The 26,956-nt window shown below is 38.8% G+C and overlaps 1 protein-coding gene across 1 annotated transcript; it reads left to right on the forward strand.

Moving 5' to 3' along the window:
• Nucleotides 1–382: 382 nt before the first annotated feature.
• Nucleotides 383–21,813, forward strand: MFSD11 (major facilitator superfamily domain containing 11). Its single transcript, XM_050908378.1, has 15 exons — nucleotides 383–524; nucleotides 744–914; nucleotides 2,475–2,530; nucleotides 3,556–3,663; nucleotides 4,101–4,180; nucleotides 4,279–4,375; nucleotides 6,580–6,638; nucleotides 8,774–8,915; nucleotides 9,766–9,806; nucleotides 10,968–11,033; nucleotides 13,035–13,160; nucleotides 14,150–14,324; nucleotides 15,318–15,453; nucleotides 16,772–16,963; nucleotides 21,173–21,813. The coding sequence occupies exons 2-14, from the start codon at nucleotides 819–821 to the stop codon at nucleotides 16,937–16,939; spliced, it is 1,350 nt and encodes a 449-aa protein (XP_050764335.1). The 5' UTR covers nucleotides 383–524; nucleotides 744–818; the 3' UTR covers nucleotides 16,940–16,963; nucleotides 21,173–21,813.
• Nucleotides 21,814–26,956: the final 5,143 nt, after the last annotated feature.

The following is a 26,956-nucleotide window of genomic DNA, read 5'->3' on the forward strand; positions in this document are numbered from 1 at the left end:
TATGTAGTTTCTCCAACGTGGGAAGCATTTTCCCTTTGGAATGACTATTTATGTGTTTGAATTCAGCTAATTAGGCAGTTTTCTTAGACAACTTTCTAAGACTTTTTTTTTATCTTGCTGGGTATTATTTAGTGGATAGAGATAATAATTCTTAAAAACTAGTATAAATCTTTATTTTAAGGATTAGGAGATTTCCACCCTTTCAAGTAGAAAAAGTGTACTTTCATAAAACTGCATTTCCCATAGTGCACAAGGGCTTTCTAGGCTGGGTCAGCTGATCTAGGTTGTGAAATGTTCCTTATTTCCTGTCCAACGTGCATGGAAATGACTTGTGTGTATGAATGTCTCATCTTTCCTTCGTCAGGTGATTTAAAGGCTGTGGACCAGAATTCTGATTTAGAACAATGGCAAGAAACTGAGCTGATTAACTAGCTTGATATTTGGAAAACTGCTTCTTTTGGGGGAAAGTGATGTCATGAAGAAGTAACGTACTGCAGTCTGCTCTGTTAACTTCATGGGAAAAGGTAGAGAGAATCTTGGTCTTTACCTTTTGTACCAGACCTTTCTTTGTTGTTTTTTTTGTTTTCCAAGTTACTGATTTTGCTATATGTTATATAAAAGAGTTACCAGATTTCTTGATTGGTTGATGGTTATGTCCTAGCAGCTAATAAGTAACCCTAAGTAATCGTCATTTTTGAAGCTTTCTTTTTGTTTTATTCTTTTTGCTTGTTTGTTTTTAACAGAGGTTAAGAGGAAACTTTTAAAAGAAAATAGAGTTTTTCCAGACTGAAGCCGAAGACTTGTCAGGAAAACACAGAATGTCTCCTGAATCAAAAAAACTTTTCAACATAATTATTTTGGGAGTCTCATTTATGTTTATATTCACTGCTTTCCAAACATGCGGAAATGTTGCGGTAGGTGTGAATTTCAAAACGTGCCACATTTCTATCACAGTTATTCATCCTTTCTTGTCTTTTGTGCACTCTAATGTAAGAGTTGCTTTATTTGGGATTTTTTAATGTGCGAGACACCTTGACATTTTGTCGCCTTTCTTTTGGTTTAGTGTTAACTAGATTAAGTTGGTTAACTGGATAATTAAGCAGTTTATTTCTTTAAGATAGCATAGCTACATATGTAACTGTGCCTGATTGCTTAGAAAGTAGAAAATTAATCTTATCAAATGTTTGAACTTTAAAATAGTGTCTGTTTTGACACTTGCAATATTTAACAATTGAATTACATTGGACTTCCCATATTTCTGATTATTCTATATAGTCCCTTGCAAAATATTTGCCTAAGTTGTTATTATTAACCATGCCCCTAGTTTTTCCTAGAGTGTTTTTCCTAATCTAACATATTTTTCTGTTCTAACAAACTAAGCATTGAGGGGGAGTATGAGGATAACGTGTGACGAGTAGTCAGACTTCCACAATTGCTAGAACTGCCAAGTCACCTTCCATCTGCATAAGTAATTTACTGCTTTAGTATCGTGTATCTCTTCACGTGCTGAAGCAAAATTGAGCATAACATAATCCGAATTTACTATTAAAAGCAGATTGCACTCTTACTACTTAAATTTTTAGAATCCTGCTACTGACATACTTAGCGCGGATCCTCTAACTTACTGAGTTGTTGACATTGCTTTCCATATTAGTTATATGCCTGAAGGGCAGTTAGATTTCAACATACCTCTTGAGCCTACAGGTCTTACAGCTTCTCTTTTCTTGCATGCAAGAAGAATCCTTTCTGGGTTCAGCCATAGAAATGTCCTTCACTGCATTATAGAAATAACTTAGGATAGTTTTTGTAAGAGTCATAGTTCAGCGTGATACTGTACATGAGTACGTAAGTACAGCCTAGTGATCCTAGAAGTTCTGCAGTTAATTCACAGCACCTGACTGAATTGGACCTAGTGATCATGCAATCATGTAATTTATTGTCATTAAAGTCATTACAAGTGACTTTCAATCAGATCTGCCCACCAATCCAACTAATTACATGGTCTTATGATCACTAAAGCTGATTCAAGGGAAAAAAAAGGAACAGGGAAATAACGGGAAGCCGAAAAGAACAGAAACTCTTATCAGAAGGTCACAGATAGGTCAAATTAAGAGTATTTTGAACCTTCTCCTTTTTTGCCCACTTTTTAAATTAAGGTAGTCATACACATCTACCTAAGAGAGGTGTTTAGTGAAACAAAAGTTTTGTGAAATATTTTAAGGTCTCTGATGAAATCATGATATAATAAGTACTAATACTGCTTCAAACATAGATGTTTCCCTGCCAAATATCTCCTTCACCTTCATTGTGGAGGTGTTGCAAGTTGTAATTAACACTTTAAATTATTTTAAGTACTTTGTAGAGTCTATTAATGATTAATTCTAACATTTGATACTAACTTCAAACTGATGCAAGCATTCTCAAACTACAAGATATATTCTAACATATTACAATGTATGATTTTCTCCTCACAGCAAACTGTTATCACAAATTTAAACAACACGGATTTTCATGGCAGTGGCTACACAAGGTAATTTACACAGATCTTCGTATTACTTTGCTCCTTGCAGGGTGAAGCTAGTTATAGTTCCATCTGGTAGAGATATAGGCTCAAGAGATTGTAGTGTTCTGCTGACTTCACAATTTAATAACATACTTAAAGCAGTTTAAAATATAGGCTTCTCACTTTCACTCTAGTTCTATGCTAGATTATTTCTAGTTGAACTACATATCTGTTTTGCATGTTTTCTTTGTAGGGAGAAAAAACACCATATGGTCATCGTATTCTCAGCATTTTATCTTAGCAGATGAAGAATGTGGAAGTTTTAAAATAAATAAAACTGCTAACTAAGGCCTTGGTTGTTTGCCCTTGTACACCTCTGTGTGTTTGTGTAGGATAGGTGGTGTGGATCAACTTCCAGGAAATACTGCAACATAAATGTGAAAGGAGCAGTTAGAAAGACGAGAAGCAAAGCCACGAAAAGCCATTCTGTTTGTTTATTGCACTGGCATAGCCAAACTTGCCAGGCATGATCAGGGACCTTTTGTATGCCAAATTAATCTGTCATATAGGAAAACTTGGTTGCTGCTTTGAAAAGTTTACTGTCTTAAAAAAAAATACAACTGGCACAAAATATATCTGTAAAATTTCTGTGGTGTATTTGGCAGAAAATGAAAACCTCACTGATAGACGAAGGAGGCTCGGGAACATTCTCCTCTAGAAGTACTGGGCACAAATTACAGTAACTATTGTTAAGGCACAGTTTGACAAATGCGTATTGTAAATTACAAGATGTGCTTGCCTGCAATAGTTTGGGACTCTATTCAGGAATCCAAGAAACAGTGTACACTCCTGTATTCCCATATAGAGTGCAATGGGTGAAGGTAACAGAAGAAAGGAAGGAAAGGTTTGACCATGAAAGTTACACAGTTACTTAAGTTATGTATATACTTAACTTGATATTTTGGAATCGACTGAACATTCTTAAATCAGTTGCACTTATACCCTATATTTTATGTTAAGTACTTAATCATCTTTGTTGTTTATTTATGTAGCATGTCCATCATTTATGGAGTATTCTCTGCATCAAATCTCATATCACCTTCAGTGGTTGCGATAGTAGGACCTCAACTCTCCATGGTTGTTAGTGGCATATTTTATAGGTAAGTATTAATTTTGAATTTTTGTCTGCTTCCTTTGACATCTTTCTTTCATTTTTTCACACCTAAGGCTACCATGCCATACATGAAATTGTACTGGCTAAGGAAGGCATCTTGCAGAGATACTGTCTGTATCAGTAGATGTGTAACTGCAAGTACTTCAGCCTACTGGAAACAGTGTATTTTTTCCACAGCATTTCCAGACTTTGCTGACTGTGGAGTTCAGGTTGTGGTTTCAGATTAATAACTATATAAAAAAAAAATTCTACATGCTTAGTGGAGTAAAAAGATTACCTTTTTTCACATACGACCTAAACTATTTTCCAATATCACTTAGTAGAGGGTAGCTGATTTAGAAGAAGCTAAGTGAGATATCTGATTGTTAAAGAGCATTGTCCACTTTAAGTCTATATTCAATAAACTGGTCTGTTCTATTCTAGCCTGTACATTGCAGTTTTTATCCAGCCTGCTACATGGGCTTTCTACACTGCTTCTGTTTTTATTGGCATTGCAGCTGCTGGTAAGCATTGTTCTTACCCTGCTTACTATTCTTTGCTATATTTTAATATACCTCTAAAATATTTTTATTTCCTGAGCAATATATTCTGTGTATTTCAGTACTCTGGACAGCACAGGGAAATTGCCTGACTGTAAATTCTGATGAAAACACCATTGGAAGGAACAGTGGAGTATTTTGGGCACTCTTACAGTTCAGGTAAGCTTTATTCGTTAAGCTTTTTTTGGTTGTGTACACATTCTGCTTTTTACATTTTTTGATAAGTGGGAGACTGCATCAAAAAATACTCCACTGGTACCTTGCAGTCAGTGAAGTGGGAGGGAGAGCTGGAAGCAACATTTCTATTGCTATTGTGCATTATAGAACAATGAATGAAAGTTACATATTGCAAGCCTCTGCTCTCGACATGCTAAAAAAATACATTTCTGTTAGGGGAGCATTTGACATATGTAACAGAAATCTTCTTGATTGTGGAGGGCTGTGCTGATTTGTGTCAGGTTCCTGAGTGCGCTGATGAGCCCTAATGGTCCTGAACAACCTCACCTGGCACCTCCACCCCACCCTTCCCGTCTGCCCATGGGCCCAGGAGCCCCATTTAGACTCAGCCCTGGGCCTCCAGTTCTTCTGGAGCTGCATTGGAGGAGTATGGGGTCTCTAGCTCAGCCATAGCCATGCCTGTCCCTGGATTTGGATCCTGGTGATCTACAGACTCACTACTCATCTTGGCTTTGTTCTGCCTTGTCATATGGACCTGTGTGGCAATCACCAGACCTGACTCTGTGGATTTGACCTCCCGGCTTGATCTCAAACCTGCCTTGTCAATGCAAACTTGTACGATGGTCTGGACTCTTGGTTGACCCTGGCTACTGTCTTTGGGTCTGCCCTGCTTGCCTTGCTCGAGTACTGCGGGGCTAGGCTTTGGCTGGCGTGAAGCACATTCTCTGCTGGATGTGTTATGCCTCTTGACTCTTAGCCCTCCTTCCCTGAGGCAGCAGCTGGACCTTGCTGCTCACTGACAAGGTGAAGTGAAGATACTAAAGCTGGACCTGGCAGTCAGAAGTCAGAAAAGAGATCTTACTGTTGATAGTTCTCTGATACTAAGCTTCGAGTGCTACCTCAACCAAAAAAGTCAACAAAAGGCTCGGCATCAAGAAAGGTAGTGAGAACAAGGTAGTGGATGCTGTGTTGTTGCCACTGAGTATTTTGTGCAGATACGGATTATGCCTCTTGGGAGAGTGTAATGTAATTAGGCTATAGGGGAAAAATAACAAAAATGTTCAAGAAGATATAGCCGCTGACTTGAAGAGAGACTAAAAAGGCTGGACTCTTTCCTTTGGAGAAGAAGCATCTGAGGATGATTATACTGATGAGTTACTAAAATGTGAAGGCAGCAGGTAAGCAGAATGTAGAACTGTTGCTCACCAAATGCTGCTGTACTAGAACTCAGGTCACTTGGTGAAGCTAGAAGAGGATTGATTTGAAACAAATAAAGCGCTTCTTTACACAATGGATGATTAAACTTTTGGAGCTTGCTGCCACAGGAGGGTGTAGAGTTGGATGGTGTCAGCAAGATCAAAAAGGAATCAAAATCATTGGCAACAGGGCCACAAACGGTTCCTGAAGAGAGGTACTTTTTACCACCCCTAATACAGCAATTCTGGATATTGGGAGATAATGAGGGGAATGAATCGCAGAAAGTGCTTAGGCTGGTGAGCCTGCACTGGATGGCATTGCTAATGCTGTTGTGAGGACAGAATACTGGATTTGTAGAACATCAGTCTGAACCAGTGGCATACTTCTTGTGTTCTGTAAGTTTCAGGTTCCACAATTAACATATCAGTATGTTATCAGAGTAGCAATTTCCACAAACCCAACTAATTATGTGTTTTACAGTGAGTAAAATGTGTGGCTTTATGTGAGGAAACTTGACTCTAAGGCTGTTTTGAATCACTATTAATTCAGAATTACTATATTTCAGGAAACTGTAGATAGGAACACAATTTCCCTCGAGCTGTTAACAACCAGTTTAGCATTCCTGGGCCAATACTTCAGACAAGACACATGACTCTACTAAGGAAGTATTACAAAATCATCTCCATGAATATGTCAGCCTTCTAACTTACACCCTTCCAAAATTAGAGAGGGAGGCAACTTAGATGCAGATTTCATCATTTTTGCTACCACCGTGTGTCTTGATTGCTGAAAATGAATAGCCAGCATTATGGGGAAGAATCCTCTACCGTGTTTGAAGTTTTATGTAGAGTAAGCAGTTTGGATGGAGAGTGACTAGTGTCTTTATTTCTTTCACAATTGCACAGTAATATTTTTTTCATAGAATAGTATTACCATGATGCTACAACCTTAATCTTATCACAAAAAGTGCTGTTCCCCTTTGTTTACAGCTTGTTTTTTGGAAACCTCTATATATACTTCGCTTGGCAAGGAAAAACTCGCATATCAGGTGGGTATTGCTTGTTTATATGGGAGGCCATCCTTTAAAATATGGTAGCATGAATAAACAGATGAAATAATGAACTGGAAAGTGGCAAGAAACTTATACAATAGCAGACAATTTTCTTCCAATTTATTGTTAGATAGACTATTTTTGGAGTATCTTTTTGATTCGGTGTTCCACGGTACTCATGGCCCTTGTATTATGTATGTTGTTTTCCTGCATGCAATGCACTTCGAGTGCCTTCTTTTAGGATATTGTCTATGAAATTCTTCAGAATGCCAGTCTAGAATAAGGCTTTCTGCAATAGCTACTCTGGGATTTTTCCCTGTGCAGACACTCTTATGCCAAAATACACATATTTTGGGGGAAGGGTATTCTGGAATGGCTATATGTTTAATATACACGCTATCCTGTTCCAAAGTAAGTTCCTGGTGTAGACCATCCTTCTAACTCAGATTGGAGACCGATTAACCTATGAAATAAAGGAAAAGAAAGGAAATTCATCTCAATTCACTTCATGGTTGCACTAATCATTGTGCTGGCACAAAGCAGTAGCAAGACAGAGGTTGGGATGTGCAGCTGCTTAAACTGGCAGCATTGCTGGCAGTGTGTAAAGAACTCAGTCTTCCTTTCTTGGCATAGTTTATGAAGACTAACTTCCTGATGGGACTGTAATTAATACTATAGGTTTTTTCGTTTGACATCATGCTAGACTGGTAAAGAGCAGGAGAGAGAACAGTAAACTTAATATTCTTAGAAGCTGGATAGTGGTTGAGACTCATTGGTTTTAAAGCAGAGATTTCTACTTAAGTAAGCAAGGTAAGGCGGAGGGGTATTAGCTAAGAAAATGGCAATGGTGAAAATAGAGCAAAAAAAAAAAAAAGATGAAGATACTTTTGCTGTAGTCAATCAGGAATAAGATGCTGATTTTTAAATGATAATTATCAGACTTCAGAAATACTGCCCTGTTGAGATAAGTAGTCCACTTCATGTCTCTGTTAGATTGGTCTTTTCAGGTTCCCCACAGGCATGGGCTTGGTAGCGCAGCACAGGTTAATTTTTAAAGGTCAGCTCCCACATTCCCTCATCTTTAACACAAAGGCTTAAGTGTTATTGAAAGTATTGGAGACACTTTGGATCTTGTGGGCCTGAAATTCTGTGCATTCTAAATTTCGTTGCTCTTTCTAACCACAGAATAGAGCAATTAACTATGAGGCAGTTCTGCTGTTACATTTCCCCCATCTTTAAATGTCTTGAGACTCCTCTTTATTAAAAAATATTGATATCAGAAGATCTGACAGTGTTTAAAAATCAATTCCTCTTTCCTTTTGCTACCTAAATGAAAATTTTACAGGCATTTCAAGGTGAAACACATTCTCTTTTGATCTGTAATCATACATCTTATTTTTAATTGATGTAGAATAATTTTATGTTTACCTTTAAGCTAAAGGGGAAGTAAATACAAACGTAGGCAATATCTTCAGAATCGTACACTGGTTCAATCACAACTATTAGCTGTTTCTTGGCTTTCTTTTCCTGCTTAGTATTTGTAAATGGGAATGACTTCTGTATTACAGGCTTTCCTGTGCCAAACAAATTGGTTAGTGCAGCAGAGCTTGTGCATAGGGCAGCCATTACCTTCCTCTAGCTGCACGTTGTATGCTGTGTCAGTTAGGTTTCAGTGCTTTTAAGGCCTTTGTAGTTTACAAGCCTACCAGTTCATGATGTTACAGTGCTAATATTTCTGATGCTGGTAAAGAGCTTTTTTTAGAAATCTGAAGGATTTTGGGGTACTTTACTATGTCCACTCTGAATTATATAAGTCTTGAAAGATGTACTTTCTTCTGCTAATAATTTATGCACTTCCTTTGTTAATTGGCTCTTCCTTGGTCATAGCCTTTGCATGGCAGAAAATGTAAGTGACACTCTTTAATATGCTGATATTTTATTAGCATCATAAAACTGAGACAGGAATTTGCCAGCAGCTGGGTACCTTTTGCTCCGTGTGGAAGGTAAGTTAGAGAATTAGTATGCATTTTAAACAGTGTTACGTAGTACGTCTATTAGTTCTTTGAAGGTAGTTGAATTGGTTTGAATTGCTTTTGCACATCTAGTTATGACTCTTCTTTGTTTTTCCACAGAGAGTGATCGCAGAACTGTCTTCATTGCTCTGACTGTTATCAGTCTTGTGGGCACAGTTCTGTTCTTTCTGATTAGGAAACAAGAGGACACAAAAGCTCCAGGGGAGGAAGATTCCGCTAATGAAATCCTGGGGGACAGCTCGTAAGTGCTTATGGCAATAACATGTTGTCACATATACACGTTTGTGCTCCTGTTCCTCAGTGGAACATCGTGCATTCACTTTCCCCTTTACACTGGAAACCTGAATGTTATGAACAACCTGTAGAATTTACAGATTTAATAGAAAAGTGTCTGTACTTCAACAAGTGAGAATTAATGTTCTTTATATGACATATTTTCAAGGGTGGAGTGCACTACTGCACATTAAGTTTTTCCATTAATAAGTCAGTGCCTTTGGAAAGATAACTTTTACCTCTGTTCTCCACTGATTATTATTAAACACATATCTGCCTTTCATAGTCTATCTTGCCCTCCTCAGCCCAGTTTAAAAGCTGGAATAAGCAGAAATTAACCCTTTTTATAGGTTATCTTTTACATACTGAAACATGTTTTTCATATCTTCTCTAAATATATATATGCTGCCCTGATAAATACATTAAAAATGCCTAGGTACATGGATAGATAGATTCAGTACAGTTTTGCCTGAGGCATCAGTTTAAATATTTTTGCTTTATTTAAAGAACAATGAAAATGTTTTTCTAAACATCAGTAAGTATGCCAGTGAAAAAATGTTCAAAGCTAAAAATGCTCAGAAGAAAGATTCTGTTAAGCAGGTTTATTTTTGAATGGCATTCACTAGCACAGAAAGCAAATAAATTTCGTGGTTAGTAGTTTAGATTCTCAGAAACTTTTATAATATATTAGCATATTCCAGTATATAGTGCTGGGCTAGAAAATGTACAGAAAATTTGAAAAATTAAGCTGCCTTCCAGCATAGCGTTACAGTGTGGTTATTCTTTTTCCATTTTGACAAAGTCATTTATTTACCCAGGTCTGCACAAAACAAAATGATGAGAGCAGTGGCTGCCTTCAGTAAGTACTGTTTCACGTAAGAGTTGCTTCGAAAAATACTGACATATCCTTTCCAGCTCTCCACGATTCTGTTGATAATGTGATCATGTAGTAAACACTTAGAACAAAAATTTGTGAACAAATAAGGTTTTAAGAATGCATTTCAGTTATTCCACTTGGAATATAGACCTTCAGGGATGGCCTGCTTGGAAAAATGACTGCCAGATGGCAATGGTTTTCAGACCAGAGATGACAGTTCACATAGGGACACAGGACTGCTGAGTTTTGAGCCTGATAGGAATTCACTTGTCTCTGTGAGCATTTGTGATTTTTGAGCCTAGCCAAAATGGGGCTTGCAACTGGAAAAGCTTGGGAACCACTGAACTAATGTGTGGGCAAATTACTATTGATGTGTGATTGGTGTGAGCTGGCTGTCTACACTTCAGAAGTGCTCCTTTCAGGTGACGATACCATACAAACAAAGTTTGACTGCAAGCAAAGTGAAGTAGACTTCACTTCAATGACATGCTAGTATAGTCCAGGAGAAATTTGGAGGGGTACTTCCTTGATGTAGTTTCAGATCCAAGCTACTTTACAACAGCTTCCATATATAGATGAGCTCAAAAAGAACAGGTCACCACTTGGGAAGCTAGTGCATGAAAGTTGTTTTTTTTTTTTTTTTAAATAATTCACTAACATAACAAGATAAAGAAGAGGTTATGTGTTGTTTTATCTTGTCACGAAATGATATGAGTTAAAAACAACAATTTTGAACTGGAGCATCTGCAGTTTCCATTGAAGTTTGATGTGGTCTGCCTGTGACTGTTAAGTTTGTTTTGAGAACATGGGGATCTTCACTGAGAATTTATTTATCCTTTTAGGAGACAATCGCCATGAACTGAGAGAGAGTAAAAAAAATACAATGAGCAGAAAATTGTCTGCTAATTGAAAACTGTATCTCCTCTTTAATATTTCCCTCCTTGCATTTCTTACAAAAAAGGATTTCAGATAACAGCATTTCTTTCAAAGGGCAAGTCAGAGTTGGTTTGTTTAGCACTCTGTTAACTGTAATAAAGTGACAGTTTGCATATTTTAACCTATTTTTGCAAAGAGCAAAAGAAAGTGTAGATTGTCTTAATAGTGTTATCTGTTATATTAATTTCCATTATTATGTCTTTACAGAGAAATCTATAAAGCTGAGCTTCACCAAAGAGATTCTGCTTCTCAGTGTTACAACAGCCTACACAGGTATGAAGCAAGCAGAGTGTATAATCGTGTAGCAGTGTCAGGGCATTGTTTGGAATTTTAACCCCAGAGCAGGATTGCAGTTCCATATCTCTGCAGACATTACTTGAGTATTTCAATTAACTTTGAACGAGTTACTTATGACACTTCTGTGTTCCGGAAGGTGTTTCTGTATGGGAGGAGGGTGCGCCTAAATCTGCAAATGCTGACAGATGTGGTAATACTTGGTTCAGTATGGTTCTGGGTCACCCAGATTGAGGGTTAGGCAAAATTTACATGGCTGGTTGTTATGTGATTTGGCATTACACTATCAATAGGTTGTAGATTGTTTAATGCAATTGCATTGCATTTGAATTGAAATTATTTTTGTAGAATACACGTTCAGTGTCTCCTCCATTGAGGTGTGGGAAATTACTAACAGTCTTCATTTTAGTCTTGGTTCTATTGCGAAAAAGTTTAGCCATTTTCAGCTATTTTTGTCACTAGTATTTGCTGTGTCAAGAGCACTCTTTCTTTTTAGCAATTTTAGTTAAACCTGGTCTGCCATTGTTAGATCAAGGTATGAATTGTAAAGTAAAAATACATTTATTTTTGCCATACACTAAAGTGATTCTTCCACAAAAATACTATAAAGTGTTCAAAATGTTACTGGGATCCTTTAATGGATTTGGGGGGGGTTTCTTGCTCCTTATTTGGCTTCAGATGTAGTTCTGTTCATGATCAAATTGAGTTTTAGGAAGAATAGATGCATTTTTCAGAACCTCAGCTCTGAGTCACTGTTATGAAAAATTATTGTTAGCTCTTGTAGGTGAAAAGAAAGACTTAGATGTGAACAAACTATAACAGTGCCATAATATCTGCCAAAGTTTGCAGCCAGCTTCTGGTAGAGAAATAGCAATAGTAGCTACGAAGTCAGCTCGCACCAGCCACTAATCTGAGTGTTACTTCACAGCATCTCTGGTGTTGTGTTAACCCAAATTATAACTCGAATTCCTCTTAGATGTTTAGTGCAATGGAAATGTGAAGCAAGATAACAAGGGGAGTCAGTCAGGTTTTGCCTGGTTAATCTGAAACTTGGTCTTAGAGGTAGCAGAAAAAAGATCAGTCCTGCTTGGAAAAAATAGCTGCTGCCATCTGGTGGCTCGTGGTCAATATTGCCGCTTCAGGTAGGAAAACACAAAATCCTGTGAGGCCAACAAAAGCTTTTATTACCAAAACTGATGGTCGGATTATTAAGACTGCTCAAAGTTCACCCCTTTTTTGAAGCTATGCAGTTCATATACCATGTTAGGTAGCCTGCTACATGTAGACCAGGATATGGTGTACCATCTTTTTGCAGTAGCAAAAGGTGAAGGAGGTAAATTAGAAAGAGTTCTATTTTTGAACTGTTTTTCTTTGTTTAGGCATAACACTTTGCATTGTTTTAAATATACTTTCTATTAAGGAACTGGTATTTTTACACTGATGGTTGCTTATAGCCATGCTAGTTGGACTGCTATGTTACCTTTCATCACAGTAATGGCAGTAGAGAGAAGAGTTTTAAACAAATAGCAGTTGTTCTTTCTCAGTTTCAGTTCATTATGTATAGAAAAGTAGCAGTCCATTTTAGGAATCTTAGCTCTTTTGGTATTTGGAGGTGCAGGGAGTCTTAGGAATGCCATAACTTGGAGGAGGAAAAACTAAACCTTACATGTGAAATTCCAAAGTCCTTGAAAAGCAGAACTATAAACTATATGTAGAGATTGTGTCAACAGAAGCAATACTGAATCTAAGTGCATGTGACACTAGTGACACTGTTTTTTCTAATGTAGTTTTTGTAAACTGGCATAGGAGAATATCATAATTACATAGTTTAAAATTCCCTAATTGCTTCTATTACATCTGGCTCATTTAAATATATGTATTTGAAAGGTACTTTAGGGAAAAACAACCTTTAGACATAAAGAATTTTTTAATAACTTTCATAATAGTTCATCTATCAATTTTGTTTGGTTTCTTTCAAAGGTTTGGAATTAACGTTCTTTTCTGGAGTATATGGAACATGTATTGGTGCTGTGAATAGGTTTGGCAGTGAGGAGAAAAGCCTTATTGGTCTCTCTGGTATTTTTATTGGTGTTGGAGAAATTTTAGGTGAGTCTGAATTTACTACCTTATAGACAAAAAAGGATTAAGATGATGTAGTTACTCAAAATGGTTTTTTGTATTTAACTGAATAGTGTATTTCAAGCTTCCAGCAATGGTTATGTAAACAAAAAATGAAATATTAGAAATAAAATTGTCAATGTGGTTCCTTATTGCACTGTGAATTATACATTACACCATGTAAAGTGAATGCGGACTAGGATGTGATATACTGATGACTATGAATCCTAAGATTTTGCATTCTTTTTGGGTTAGTGCAAAGAAATACATAAGACTGAGAATGCGAGAAACACTAGGCTACAATGCTATTAGGGAATTTTCAGCATTTTGCTATTCTGTTTTTAAATAGTATTCTGTTTGCATTTTTATTATTTAAGTGATGTGTAACTATTTTAAATTTATTAAAAGTATTACACTAAAGATTTCTTTCTTTTAAAAAGTTAGCTTGTGTTAAATGAGATCTGATATTTGAATAAAATTGAATACAGGTAATGTTCATTAAGTAAATTATTTTTCTCTTTGCTTAAACTCAAGTACTGCAGTGTTTAAGAAAACCCACTGTCTTTGTTCAGTAGCAACTTGGATCCGTAGAGATATGCGTGTTTTTGCAGTTAAAAGAGCTAAGCCCAAGGCCATCCATTTTCACTTAATACTGTTGCAATACTGGAGGAAACAGTGGCTGCTGGGAAAATACTTGTGAAAAGGTTAAGTGTCTTCATCAGCAATCATCTGATAAATCTCCTGCCTGCATTTCCCAGACTCTTTAGCAACCCAGAGGTTATGTCATCTGGCAAATGGGGCTGGCAGATTTGGCAAACTCCTTGGGACTGTTTTCATGTCTGTCAGTTGTTCAGGTATCCAATATGGGGAAGTTTATAATTGAAGTTTTCAGCATTTTTTTGCAGTATTTTAAGTTTAGTTCTGTTCTTTACATCTTCAGTTCTGATTTAATTATCCAATCTTTTCCACTTGTACAGGTGGAGGAATCTTCGGTTTACTGAGCAAGAATAATCGCTTTGGCAGGAACCCTGTTGTGATGCTAGGCATCGTTGTCCATTTCATAGCCTTTTATTTGATTTTTTTCAACATGCCAAATGATGCCCCTATTGCTCCTATGGAAGGAACAGATGATGTTGCTTATATGATTCCAAGGTATGTAAACTTTTTCCTTTGGCTAGTATAACTCAAGATGTACATAAACAGCTTGTTCCTTTAACAGAAAACTCCTTGAAGCTGCTTTTCTGTATAGTGACTAACTGTACAAAAAGCTTTCAGGAATTCTGTTTTTATTAAAGGTAGATATTCTACCAGTGTGCACGCAATTTAGGAATTTAAATGACATAAGAATAAAAAGCATAAGGATATTTGGTAGCAATTTTGTCATTGAGAACTGTCATTCCTGACATCTAGTACAATAGTGAGACCAGCAACTATTTACTAGACGTCAGGAATTCAGTTTATTTTAAAGCAGCGTTGGGCTCAGTTTTACTGCAGCATGGAGCACCAGCCTCGCACAGTTGCACTGGTTTCCAAAGTCTTTGAATGCTTGTTGTGAAAGTCCACTGGGTCTAACTGGAGCCATGCTATGCCTGTCTCTATAACGCTCAGTGTTAGGGGAAGAATATAGGGAGCTTTCTTATCTCATTGTTGTGACTTTCTTTTGGGGTGTATTTTTGCCAATTTGTGTGAAAATACAGTGTTGTCAGTTTGTGCAGACACAGCTGCTAAATTGCAATTAGAAGCATTTGTGCCTGTGCTGTGACTATTTTTTTTAACTGGAGTATTCTTCTGCAAAACGAATTGGTATTTCTCTAATATTCCTGCAGTTTTTATGAACTCACCATGTGTGTCTCAGCTTTTAATCACTGCCTTGTGGGTTTTGTGGCTCCAAGCACCAAAATGACTTCTAGCAGTTCTAATTCAGTGTAGAATTGACTGCAGGTAACAGTAACAGAAGTCTTAGCATTCAAGAAATTAAAAACTGATGAAACTATTCTTTTTGCCAAGCGTTCCCAGTTCTTTTCCAATAAAGTCTGATAACTTTCTTCCATTCTCAGTTTCCAAATGAGTCTGCCAAAAATAGTTCATAGATATGTAAGCTGTTTGAATGAATGGCTTTTAAATTTGATTTGCTTTCTCCTTCAGCAAAGAGGTGGCCATATTGTGCAGCTTTCTGTTGGGCCTGGGGGACAGCTGCTTTAACACCCAGCTCCTAAGTATTTTGGGATTCCTGTATTCAGAAGACAGTGCTCCTGCATTTGCCATCTTTAAGTTTGTTCAGGTATTCCATGACACAGCCTTCTGAAAGTATGACTGTTGGAATGTTATTGAAGTACTGGCCTGGGTTTTTAATGAGCTGAGAAAAATTATGTTTCTGCAAAAGATTTCAGCCTGGTTTTTTATCTTTCACAGGAGAGGAGAAAGTTTTTAGGTAGGAGTAGCTTGATTGTGTAGCTTGCTGTGATTATATAATCAAACTGCTATTACTTACAAGTTTTGAGGGAAGTTAGAAGTGTTGGGAACTATAGTTTAAAGTCAAAAGGCTAGTACAGTTAACCACAGTTGGATTTTATTAAATAATCATTTACTGAGTTTATTTACTCAAAGAAGTCTTTGACAGAGGGGTGTGAGTTAAAAGAAAACAAGTTGTGTAAATAGTAGTTGCAGAGTTTATGGATGTTGTACCATATCACTGGGAGTTATCAGGTGGGTATGCAGACAAAAGAAGAATTAAGTAATCTTTATCTATCCTTAAGTTGTCAGAATGCCAAAATAAATGCATCTATGCTAGCTGGAGACTTTATGGAAAGTCTTCATACAATATGACTACAACTGCTGTATTTTGGATAGATCACTTCACTCACAGGTGTTAGTCTTGTTTGGTACTGAACTTTCCAGGTCAAGGTCTGTGGTGATGAGAGGTATGGGTAGAAAAATGGTGGTGCAAAGCATTGAAGCTGTTCGTGCATGGTGACACCCATAGCAAGCTAGTGCTGGGAGCAGGCGTCAGGGTGTGTCTAGTTTAAAAGATGACAGCTGCTTGCTTCAAAAAGATCTTTTTTCCTTATGCATGGCTCCATTTTTATATCATTCTCAGTGATATGTAAGAATTTGAGATAGACACGGAATGTAAAGATTATTTATGTGAGCTCTAATGAAAATCTTACCTTTAAAAAGGATAGATTGCAAGTAAGCAACACTGCTTGTCAAAGGCTCTAGCTATTTTGATATAGAATAGTTTGTGATGCTGTAAAACTGGGAATAGTTTTCTGGATTTTGTCTTAAAGCCTTGGCAGTGTCATTTTTAGACAAACTGTCTTCAAATACCAGAGAACTGCGCTTGTGATGCTAAAACACTTTTGAGTTTTGTGTTCACTTTCTGCTATTTAAATAACAAGTAAAAACTACATCTGTTGTATATTGTACTAAGACATTTGTTGAGGTATAATGAAGTTTTAAGATTACATATCTTCTACAGAAGCATACTACTGAGAGTTGCATATTATACTGTGTGTATGTCAATTTGATAATCCTTGTATAGTAATACTAGCCTGGATATCTCCACTGATAATCTTTTTACCTTGTGTTTTTTCTCTCAGTCCATCTGTGCTGCAGTTGCATATTTCTACAGCAACTACTTCCTTCTGCAGTGGCAACTCCTGATCATGGTGGTTGTGGGCTTCTTTGGAACAATTACCTTCTTTACAGTGGAGTGGGAAGCAGCAGCAGCTCTTGCTGCCCGTGGCTCGGACTACAGCAGCATTTGATCGAGATACCATGCCTAGTCCAACGTAAGGAAAAACACAGGCATGTTTATTGTGAAGTGATGTGAGAAGGTGAAAAGATCAAGTTGCTGCAGAGGTTGAGATGGAGGAAGCTACTACTAAATCACCATCAGTCTAACTGAATGTGAAACATGGGAGGAAAAAAATGCCAAATTTGAAAGGCTTTTTTTGTGCTTTAATCAACTGAGCGTGGTATGCATGTTCTTAAAAATCTGGTATTAGAAATGGAAGGAAATGTAGAGATCTATGTATTGAACAAGTCTGTTCAGAGACGTACCTTTCAGAATGTAATTGCCTAATTTCACTCTACCATGCACTACAGCATTACAGTTTGGTTTTCTCCCCTCAAATTATTTTTCCCATATTCTTGTTCTGCAGACACTTGAATTCTTGTATTGAATGAGTGATGTTTTTATAAGGTACGTTATATCAGAGTGTGTCTGCACAACTGAGAAATCAATTTGTCGTTGACTTTTTCAACAATTAGATATGTAGAAGTATTTCTGTGGGAGGTGGTGCTGCCTTATTCTGTATCTCCCACTGCCTTCTTTCCCAACCATTTGTTTATTAAGCTATTTCATGTGCTTAAATTTTATTGGATGCAGGGTTGGTTTTTTTGAAGAAAGTTAATCACATTGCAGTGTGACACGAAAGATTTTACAAGAATTTGAAGACGTTACCCTTAGCCATCTTAAGGATGTGATCCTGAGATCTGTGAAGTATTGATAATTGAAAACAGTCTTGGTTTAGCATCTCGGAATTGAACTGTGTTGGGGTAGCTGCTGAAACTTTCTCAGGGTAATGCTATATGAAGGACCATAAGACATGGCTTCCCTCCCAGACTCCCAAATAGTTCTTTTGAGCTCAATTAAATTTTCGTCATAATCTGTGATGGGAGCATTGTCTAAGATAACTTTTAAAAGTATGAATAGACTCAGAATGTGAACTGTAAGAATAGTCTTGCAGTGTTTATTCTACTGCATAGTCTAAAAATACCTGAAACGCTTGACGTAAGTTGTTTCATTCAGTATATTTTGGGAAGACTGTACTGTAATCTTATTCTGCCAAATGCAGAAACAAGGATACTAGCATAGTAGCTAAGTTTTAATCCAAAACTGTTATAGATTATATAATACAGGCAGCGAATGCAATGCACCTTGATTTTATCTGTCTACATGACTCTGTAGTACTTGCAGTTATGTTTCTGTTTAGCAGGCAAACCAGATGCAACCGAGAGCAGGTATGGAACACCGAGAAGGTGTTTTTAGACACTCCACGTAGCTATTTTTAGAAAAGTACCATTTGCCAACCTTTTTTTATGCACAGTCAGAATGTTAATGTCTCATCTTTAAAGACAAGTCAAAAAAAGTCGACCTAGTATGTGTCAGTAGCTCCTGCATGTCATAACTACATAGGCGTATCCAAGGTTAAACTTGATGAGGGAGTATGGTATCTCCTGTGACATTTGCTGTCACTTCTGCTCTCACAGGGCATGTAACACACAACTCCCATGAAGCACAGCCCTCTTCATGTGCAGTAAAACAGCAGAGAGGGATTATTTTGCAGGCATATAGAAAGGGATTTTTAAATTCACTGCAGGTTTTTGCTGTGAAATCAGTAAGGTGTTAATGGGAGGATGAGAGGGCACCTGAACATTTGGCAAGCAAAGAAATCTGTGAGGACAGCCAGGAAAGAAAGCCTTTGTGTGTTCCCAGGAGATTTAATGAATGATGTAAAAGAGAATGAGACAGAACACATATTTGAGCGAGGGGTTACCAAAGCCATTCCAATTTGTCAGACAAACTGAAAAAGCATTCGGTATTCAATCAATATATATGATTAACGTGACTAGCAGCACTCTAATGCCTGCCTCTCATCCACTCCTGTTATCCTGTAATTCAAAGCATGCTATTTTTATACACTGAGCACCGTAAAAGGTATAGACGATAGGATGCTGCCAGTGATGAGAATTCTCTTGTTGCTACACATTTGTATTTTCTCCCAAGTACCAAGAGGGATAAAGAGCTTTTTTTAAAATAGGGAATTACTCACTTTTGTCTCCAAACTCTTCCTGGGACCTGTTTTCCCCTACATATCAATGAGAGAAGAAAGACTTGGAAGTTCACAAGGAACAATTTTGTCTTACAGGACATGGGACGGGGGGAATGATCCTCGGGTCTTGTGGTGATGAGTAACTTACAAATGCTTTTAAAACAATGCTGTTTAATTGTAGCTAGGTTACAGCTCTCATGAGGTTGCTTTTTAAATTGATCCCTTTTAATGATGAACTTCTGTGTTGTTCATCTGCTGTATAAGAATTATATCAACTATTTTATTAGAAATTAAAGAAAATTGCTAAGTTTATGTAGTTTCAAAAAGCATTTTGAGACCAACTTTCAGGGATCCTAATGAACTTGGGCTTGTGGATTTTCAGTACCTCTGTGAATCTGATGCTTTACTCTTTTTTTTTTTTTTTTTTTTTACTCTTCTGCTTGGTCTGACTCGATATCAGATAATGTTAGAAGGCTGTTCAGAACTAGTTATTGGGTCGTTAAAGTGAAATATTATTGCTCTGTGACAAGTTTTACAAGAAATCATGAAATTCTCAAAACTGCATCATGAATAGCCAATTTTTTTTGCTATTAACTATGTAAGTACCGCTTTTGGCATTTGATCTTCAGACAGTTCTCAGTTACTCAAGCTGATGATGAAACATGATTGCTTTTCACTTACTCATGTTTTTGATTTGTGAGGAGGTGAAAAATCCACCCAGCTATACACAATTGTTAGTTTGGTCAAAATTTTTGGTATAGCAATATAAAGAATAGTAATGCTGACAACCATTTATGATTCCATCTCTTAATATTTTTATCAGCATTTACCAGCCCTGAGACTGCACCCCATTCACTTCACCTCCTTGGCCTTCGAACAATTTGATGTTAATCTGAATTGGGAGCTTGCTGTTAAATTAAGTGGGATTTGAAAAAAGGCTTTTGCTGTGTTTGTGGTATTGTGAGTTTGTTTTATATTAGGGATTTTTTCTTTATAAGCAAAATTACACATTAAGTTGCTTGGGTTTATTGAAAAGTTGTCTTTTTTGTTTTACTGTTCTTAAACCTTAGTAACAACGTAAAAGGATAATATCTTGACATGTCACATTCTCAGGTTTTTCAAACAAATGCTAAAAAGGGAATGAAAACTGATATTCTTGATATTTGAATGCCAAAGAAGCTGCTACAAATTAGTCTTTAATGCATATCATATAAGCATATTTATATTTTGTCTTGCCAGTTGATTTTCATTTTGATATATGAATGTATGAAAAGAGAATTTCTACAACTGTAGACCTTGTTCATAATTAAGTGATGTGCTTTTACTTCTGTGTTAATTTCATTAGGTACAATCTATGTTAGCAAGTTGAGATAAGGAAGAGAACCATTTATAAAATGTTTTTTATAAATAATTCTAATCTATAAATTTCTGCAGATACAGCTAAACTCATAAGGGATATAAAAAAGTTTAAGACAAAAACCAACCAAAAAAACCCCATAACCTTTACCAAGGTCCCCATCTTAGTAGAAACTCTTCTGTGGTACCGTTATTAAAAACAAGAACTCTTCTGCTGGTATAGTTCTTTCAGTTTTTGTGACCATTTTAAACTATACTGGAAAGAGAACTTTCTGGTGGAGTTTGCTGGTGTAACTTTATGGAAAAATAATTGAAGTGTAGAAAACTGACACACAGTCCTGAATTTATGGTTAACCAGACAGAGGTAAGCTCCACTTGACTTTCTTTGAATTGCACAAGTTTATTTCAGCTGGGGGATGTGGTTCCCTGGACACCAACCTGTCTAATTGCCAGTAGTTAATGCTGCAGGGGTTGCCTGGCAGCTTGCCTCTGTTTGAAGATAGGTGTGTATGAAGAGAACCTCAAAGATTGTTTTCTAGGGCGACGATTAATTGTCTGCTGTCAGGATAAATAGGAACCACTATGTTCAACATCATGCCAGTAGACACAATGCTCAACTTTGACTTGAATTGTGCAAGTATGTTAGTTAAGACAGGACTTTACAATCACGACCATTAACTTTTCTAGCGAAATGCATTTTCGAAGACTTTATCCACACCCCTATTTTCCTTGGAAGTCTTGTAGCCCCACTTATGCTAATTGAATAGCAGCAGTAGTTAATGCCATGTTTTCCTTGTTCCCTGGTAGGTCTTCTGACATGCTGGCAGAAACATTAAAAAATGGGAGAATTTAAAGATGGAGGTGAAGCTGAGAAGTTAGCCGCTTAACAAGATACTTGCCGTTCTGATATGACCACGCTGGTTCAGAAGCAGGGTTGAGACTCTTTGTTGTAGTTTTCATGGATAAATTCAGGATGATGCTTTGATAAGTTTAACTTCAGAGGTGGCGTTAAGTACCACAGAGAAGCACTAATGAGAGAGTGGAAAAAACATCCTTAAAGTGCAATAGAGAGCAAATCTGGAACTGAGAATAATTCTCAGCGGGCAAGTGAAGGGGGTGCTTTGTTCAGTTGAGTTTGGGCATTTTGCTGCTGCTGGCATTGACTCAATTTCTATTTGTTTCATACTTTCTCTGCTATCTTGGTTATTTCAGCTGTTGACGTGTCCTCCTCCAAGCTATCCTTTCTCTTTTGTTTACATTTTGACACTGTGCAGAAGTCTAATTTAAATGATTGAAACTTTTTTACTTTAATGAAAGATGTCTTTGGGTTAGAATTGGTGATAATTGAGAACAGACACAATGATTATCCTAATGAAAATGCTGATTTCAAGTTGAGTGTATTTCTTTTCATGGTCACAGCCATGCAAATAAAAGTGCATCGCAGACAATGTTTTTGTTAATATGCTTGTTAAGTTGTCAGAATTGCTCTTGTCACTGTTTTTAAAACAGTCACGCCAGGGGCTTTGGAAAAGGGAGGCACAGTCTTAACTGATGGATCTCAGAAGTGCTTTGTGGCACCTGTAAGGGCCTGCTTAGGAAAATGAAAATGTTTGGTTTGGTGCTAAGCAGCCCTTTTGAACCACTTAATTCTAGTTGTGGTGTAGACTAGTGAAATGTCCTAGGGAAATCAGGTGGCTGCTTCAGTCCTAGCCCATTTTCTTTCCCTGTCCTGTTTGAGAGCCCATCTTAAAGCTGATGCCGTTGTTCAGAGGAGAATGTGTCTAATGTTGGGGTGTTTTTGTGGGTTCCTCTTCCAGTATCCTTTCCCATGACTTCAGATATTTTTCTCCTAACTCAAGTGTTGAATGTCTGAAAGACTCCACAAAATTCATCAGAACTGTGGAGTATTTGGGTCCTGTTTATCTAAAATTAAATGTAGATGTGGAGGGCTATTGTCCAGTCAGAAACTGCATGGCTAAAAGGCATGATTCAGTCCTGGCTTCATATTGCGATGAAGGGGCACGGAGGGAGCAGCAGGGAACAGCTTTGCTGGCTGTCGTTTGGCTGGATTGTACATGAGAGAATGTGATTGCAGAGATGAAGGTGCTGAGGGAAGGTGACAAGTGCCTCATGCAAGGCCAGTACAGACACATCTTGCCTGCTGCATTTTTACCTCGAGATTCAGTAATTTGCGGATTTGTCAAAATCTGCTGTGGTTCCACTAGTGTGATCTTTGGATGGCCTTGGTATTCTGATTTCTGAGAGAAAGAATCGGTATTCGATACCTGACTAGAAAATCCTTTATGTGAACGGATAGAAAAGAACCTCGCAGGTTAGCTTTCGCTGCACACAGCCCTTTGAATCTTTGGATAAAAGGACATTTAGGAGTTTGTGCTTCAAAGTTAGATCATGAAGGGGGGAAAAAAAAATAGGTTTGTGCCTTAAACGAAGAAAAAAAAATCATTCATTCTGTCATATTAAAGGGAAATTGCTATTTGTTAAGGTCACTTAGTGAATTTAGCTTCAATTAAGCATCCTTACTAAATGTGCTGGTGACTGCTTATTGTCAGAGCCACTCATCTTGTGGTAATGCCTGACCTGCAGAGTTTGTTATGATTATTAATCTTTGTAAAAAAAACAATTACACAGATGTTGTGGTTTAACCCCAGTGAGCAGCTAAGCACCATGCAGCCACTCGCTCACTCCTCCCCCCTCCCAGTGGGATGGGGAGGAGAATCGGGGGGGAAAAAAAAGTAAAACTCATGGATTGAGATAAGAATGGTTTAATAACTAAAGTAAAATAAAATACAATACAATAATAATAAAATACTATAATAGTAATTGTAATGAAAAGGAATATAACAAAAAAAAGAAAACCCAAGAAAAGACAAGTGATGCACAATGCAATTGCTCACCACCCGCTGACCAGTGCCTGAGCAGCGATCCGCCCCTCCGCAGCCAACTCCCCCCGTTTCTATACTGGGAATGACGTTCCATGGTATGGGATACCCCTTTGGCTAGTTCAGGTCAGCTGCCCGGCCGTGCTCCCTCCCAGCTCCTTGCACATCTGCTTGCTGGCAGAGCATGGGAAACTGGAAAGTCCTTGGCTTAAGATAAGCGCTATTTAGCAACAACTAAAACATCAGCGTGTTATCAGCATCATTCTCACACTAAATCCAAAACACAGCCCTGTACCAGCTACTAAGAAGAAAATTAACTCTGTGCCAGCTGAAACCAGGACCATAGATAATAACCTCTTTAAAAGAGCCTCACCACCATACATCACTATCTGTTTTGTGCTCGCAAAAGTGTAACTGTGGTACAGCGGATTTGTTTAACAGCTCCAGTGCTGAATGATTGTGCTGAGGAAGTAAAGTATTTCCTCTGTAGCAATAAAACGGCGGAGGATGCTCAGGGCTGCGTGCTGTGCCCCTTTGCCATGGGACTGAGTGTGGTGCTAAAAGCAGGCGGCAGTGGCAAGAATCGCAAGTGCTGCCAGAGCACCCCTGCCCTGTTCAAGCAGCATGACTGAGGGAGGAAAGCGCGGGTGGAGGATAGCAGTGAGTGCTCGGCCTTTCCCCTTGCTGAAATTTCTCCAAATGCTCATCTAAAATTTGCAGACTAAATTTCCAAACTACCTTTCTTCCCGTTATACGTATTCCTATAAAATATCTATATAGGATATAAATGACTGCTGTCATGTATTCCTATGCTTAGCTTGACACAGGGTATAACCAACAGATTCATCAGCTGGTGCTTCCATTTAGGGGTTTTCTCTGGGTGTAGGTGACCGAGCCTTGCAGCACAATGGAAGTAGCCGCTCTTCCTCCCCGCAGGGCTGGGATTCCTCCTCTGCCTTCAGAGTCAGCAGGCTAACGGCATGGGCGTGAGGCTGATGCTCTCCGTTGGCATGTTAGGGCCCAAAGCGGGTAGAGCACTAGGCAGAGCTAAACTCACCAGTACAACGGGCACTTGTGCTGTAATGGGAAGTTCTGGAGAAAATACAGCATGAGTGAGAGAGTCTGAGAAATGGGGGTTCCAGCATTCACATTCATATGCCATCCTTACCTCATTGCAGAGTGAAATAGAGCAGCAATCACAGGCAGGTCTCAATGACATTTATGCATAATTATAATAATTATACTTCGTAAGAGCTTAATTCTGCAAATTCTCAGATGTGTCGGTAAGATGCGAAGTGCTGCCCTTTCGCAGCCAGCGGCAGAGGACAGCGCTCGGTGCCCCTGCGGGTGTTCATCAGGATCAGCGTGGAACGGCGCTTGCCTACGCTTTGTGCTTTCATGCTAGCACTGCTGTGATTTGATATACGCATGAAAAATGACTGTAGGGGAAGGAAAGGGCATTATGCACACTGGGTTTCATTTCATGCAGAAAGCAATTGGATTTAAAAGTTTGCTAGCTGGTAAAAATATTTATGACGTTCTGCAGCAAACAAATAAACCACCAGTCCCAGGGATGGGGCAGGGAGGATGACTTGAAATGCTGCAACACTGGAAGCTTCATATTCAAGACATGCTTCCTGGATAAAACACCTTTGTACTGAGGGAGGTTCAGGCATGGCGTGTAATGCTATTAGTTAAGGAGGGTGCCTGTCAGACTCCAGTGGAGAAGGGCCAGTGACTGTAGATAGCCCTGAGGTGTTCACAGAGACCTTTCCCGCTGCAGGCTAGCTACGAGCACATTTGCACATGGCCATTTCCCTAGCTCCACAGCCTGCCTGGCCACCTTGCTCTAACCCCCTGCTCCCCTCTGGAGCCATGTTTGAGCTCCGTTCCTTGCTGCTGGTCCTTGTTTAAGCTACCAAGTAGGTGCGTGTCCATGCCTGGCCTCTTACTGTGTTGATCCTGACCAGGTCTTACGGATGTGAGTTACTCAGCCTTGGCCCTGCCTTGCCTAGCGATCGCTGGCTGTGGCTGACCCTGGCTACCATCGCTGTCCCAGTTTGGGTCTGTGGGCCTGTGCCCTTGCTGGTGGTGGCACTCTCTTGGCTTGCCTTGCAGAGCTGTCACCTCTGCTCCCGGGTGTTGAGCAGCTCAACCTGCCTTGATAACTGTGTGTGCTTGGGGAACCTGGTGGGTCTGCTATGGATGGAGCTCTGGGTTGATGGATACATTCCTGGGCCTGTCACAAGGCTATGGACAATCAGACCTTGTTTTTTACCCACCATGAGCATTTTTTTTTTCACCAGGCAAGTGAATTATTGCTTGGCATTCATGACTGGCCTGGGGAAAGGGTTCCCAGGGCATAAGCTGGTTCTGTTTAGGCAGTTTTACACACCCCAGTCCGAAATCTGAAAAAAAGAAATATATATATGGGCCTCATTCTGCTTTCCAACACCAGCTCACACTCACCGTGGGTCTGGATTCACTGCAGGACCAAAGCAAAAGATTTCGGTCTGTGAGGGAGCCAAAGGCTGTAGCTACCCATGGCCAGGCGAGGTTGGTAACAAGCCAGGTGAGAAGCAGAGGTGAGTGCTTAAATACGTAGAAGGGAAACAAGGGGATGATTTTTCATATTTAGGCAACTGGGAGTTATGAAATTATAAGTAGCGATAACGAGGGATCAGCAAAGCTGAGGTTCTGCTTGTCTGTGAAGACGAACCTGTGAGCCAGGCTTGTGCAGAGCACAGGAAGAGCTCTCTGCATCTGTCTTCACTGGCTTTTCAACTCACAGCATGCCGTGCTGTGGTTTGGTTTTACTCTGTGTGTGTGTGTGTACATGTATCACTTTATTTTGAGAGGAATGAAAGGTCATGTTGCACCACTAAAAATTAGACTTCTTTTCAGATGGTGATGAAGTCTTAAGGTGGCAGCGGCTTAGGCTGCAGAGAAAAGGAGTGGGAATACCCAAATTCTAAGCAGCTGAAAGCACAGTTTGATGGTCAATGTTTTCATGAGAGGCTATATTTAGCAAGAATGATAATGTTCCTAGGTCACTGACTGAAACTCTCAAATGAACTTGTTTGTCTCTGGTGGAATTAAAGGCTTAGGATATCGATAATACTTAGATGCGGAGGCTGCTCGATATTTTCTACTGCAAAGTAGTGCTGTAAAATACTTGATTTGTTTTTCCTCTGCTAATAAATTCCTCCCCCAAAAAAACTTCATGCAGGAGATAAATATTGCAAAACAGGAGAATTTTGAAATGGAAAGTGGTATGCCCGAGGCGACAGGCATCCTTAGCGGTGGAGCTTGGATTAGCAGTTGGTTGCTCCCAGCTAATCCAGTTTGCAAATCCCCAGACAGCACTACCGTCCTGGGAGCTGTAAACAGCTCTTCCCCCCCCTGCCAGGATGTAAAATACTGTCCAAAAACTTAACACAAGCCTTCCTGTCTGAGCGCTGGGAGGTGGGAGAGTTACATCTTTATAGGATGATAAACAGAGGCAGGTTGCGAGTGCTCGAGGGACTCGCTGGTTTGTGAAGCTGTTGGAGCACCTGCAGCAGCAGAGCCTGGGGGAGACACTGGCTCATCCCTGGCGGGCTCTCATCCTGGTTTTGCTGGCCTGACTGCTGGTGAAAAGGGTGGGCATTCGGCCTGAGCGGAGGAAGCTGTGCTGTTCGGGGGAGCAGAG

This window comes from Gymnogyps californianus, chromosome 19 (genome assembly GCF_018139145.2).
Source record: "Gymnogyps californianus isolate 813 chromosome 19, ASM1813914v2, whole genome shotgun sequence".
NCBI classification, from domain to species: Eukaryota; Metazoa; Chordata; class Aves; order Accipitriformes; family Cathartidae; genus Gymnogyps; species Gymnogyps californianus.

Bases quoted from the DNA above. Each gene is read 5' to 3' on its own strand.
- MFSD11 (XM_050908378.1), top strand. From the start codon at position 819: ATGTCTCCTGAATCAAAAAAACTTTTCAACATAATTATTTTGGGAGTC. The intron at 6,639-8,773 runs GTGGGTATTGCT...GTTTTTCCACAG, and splicing joins AGGAAAAACTCGCATATCAG to AGAGTGATCGCAGAACTGTC. The intron at 9,807-10,967 runs GTAAGTACTGTT...ATGTCTTTACAG, and splicing joins GAGAGCAGTGGCTGCCTTCA to AGAAATCTATAAAGCTGAGC.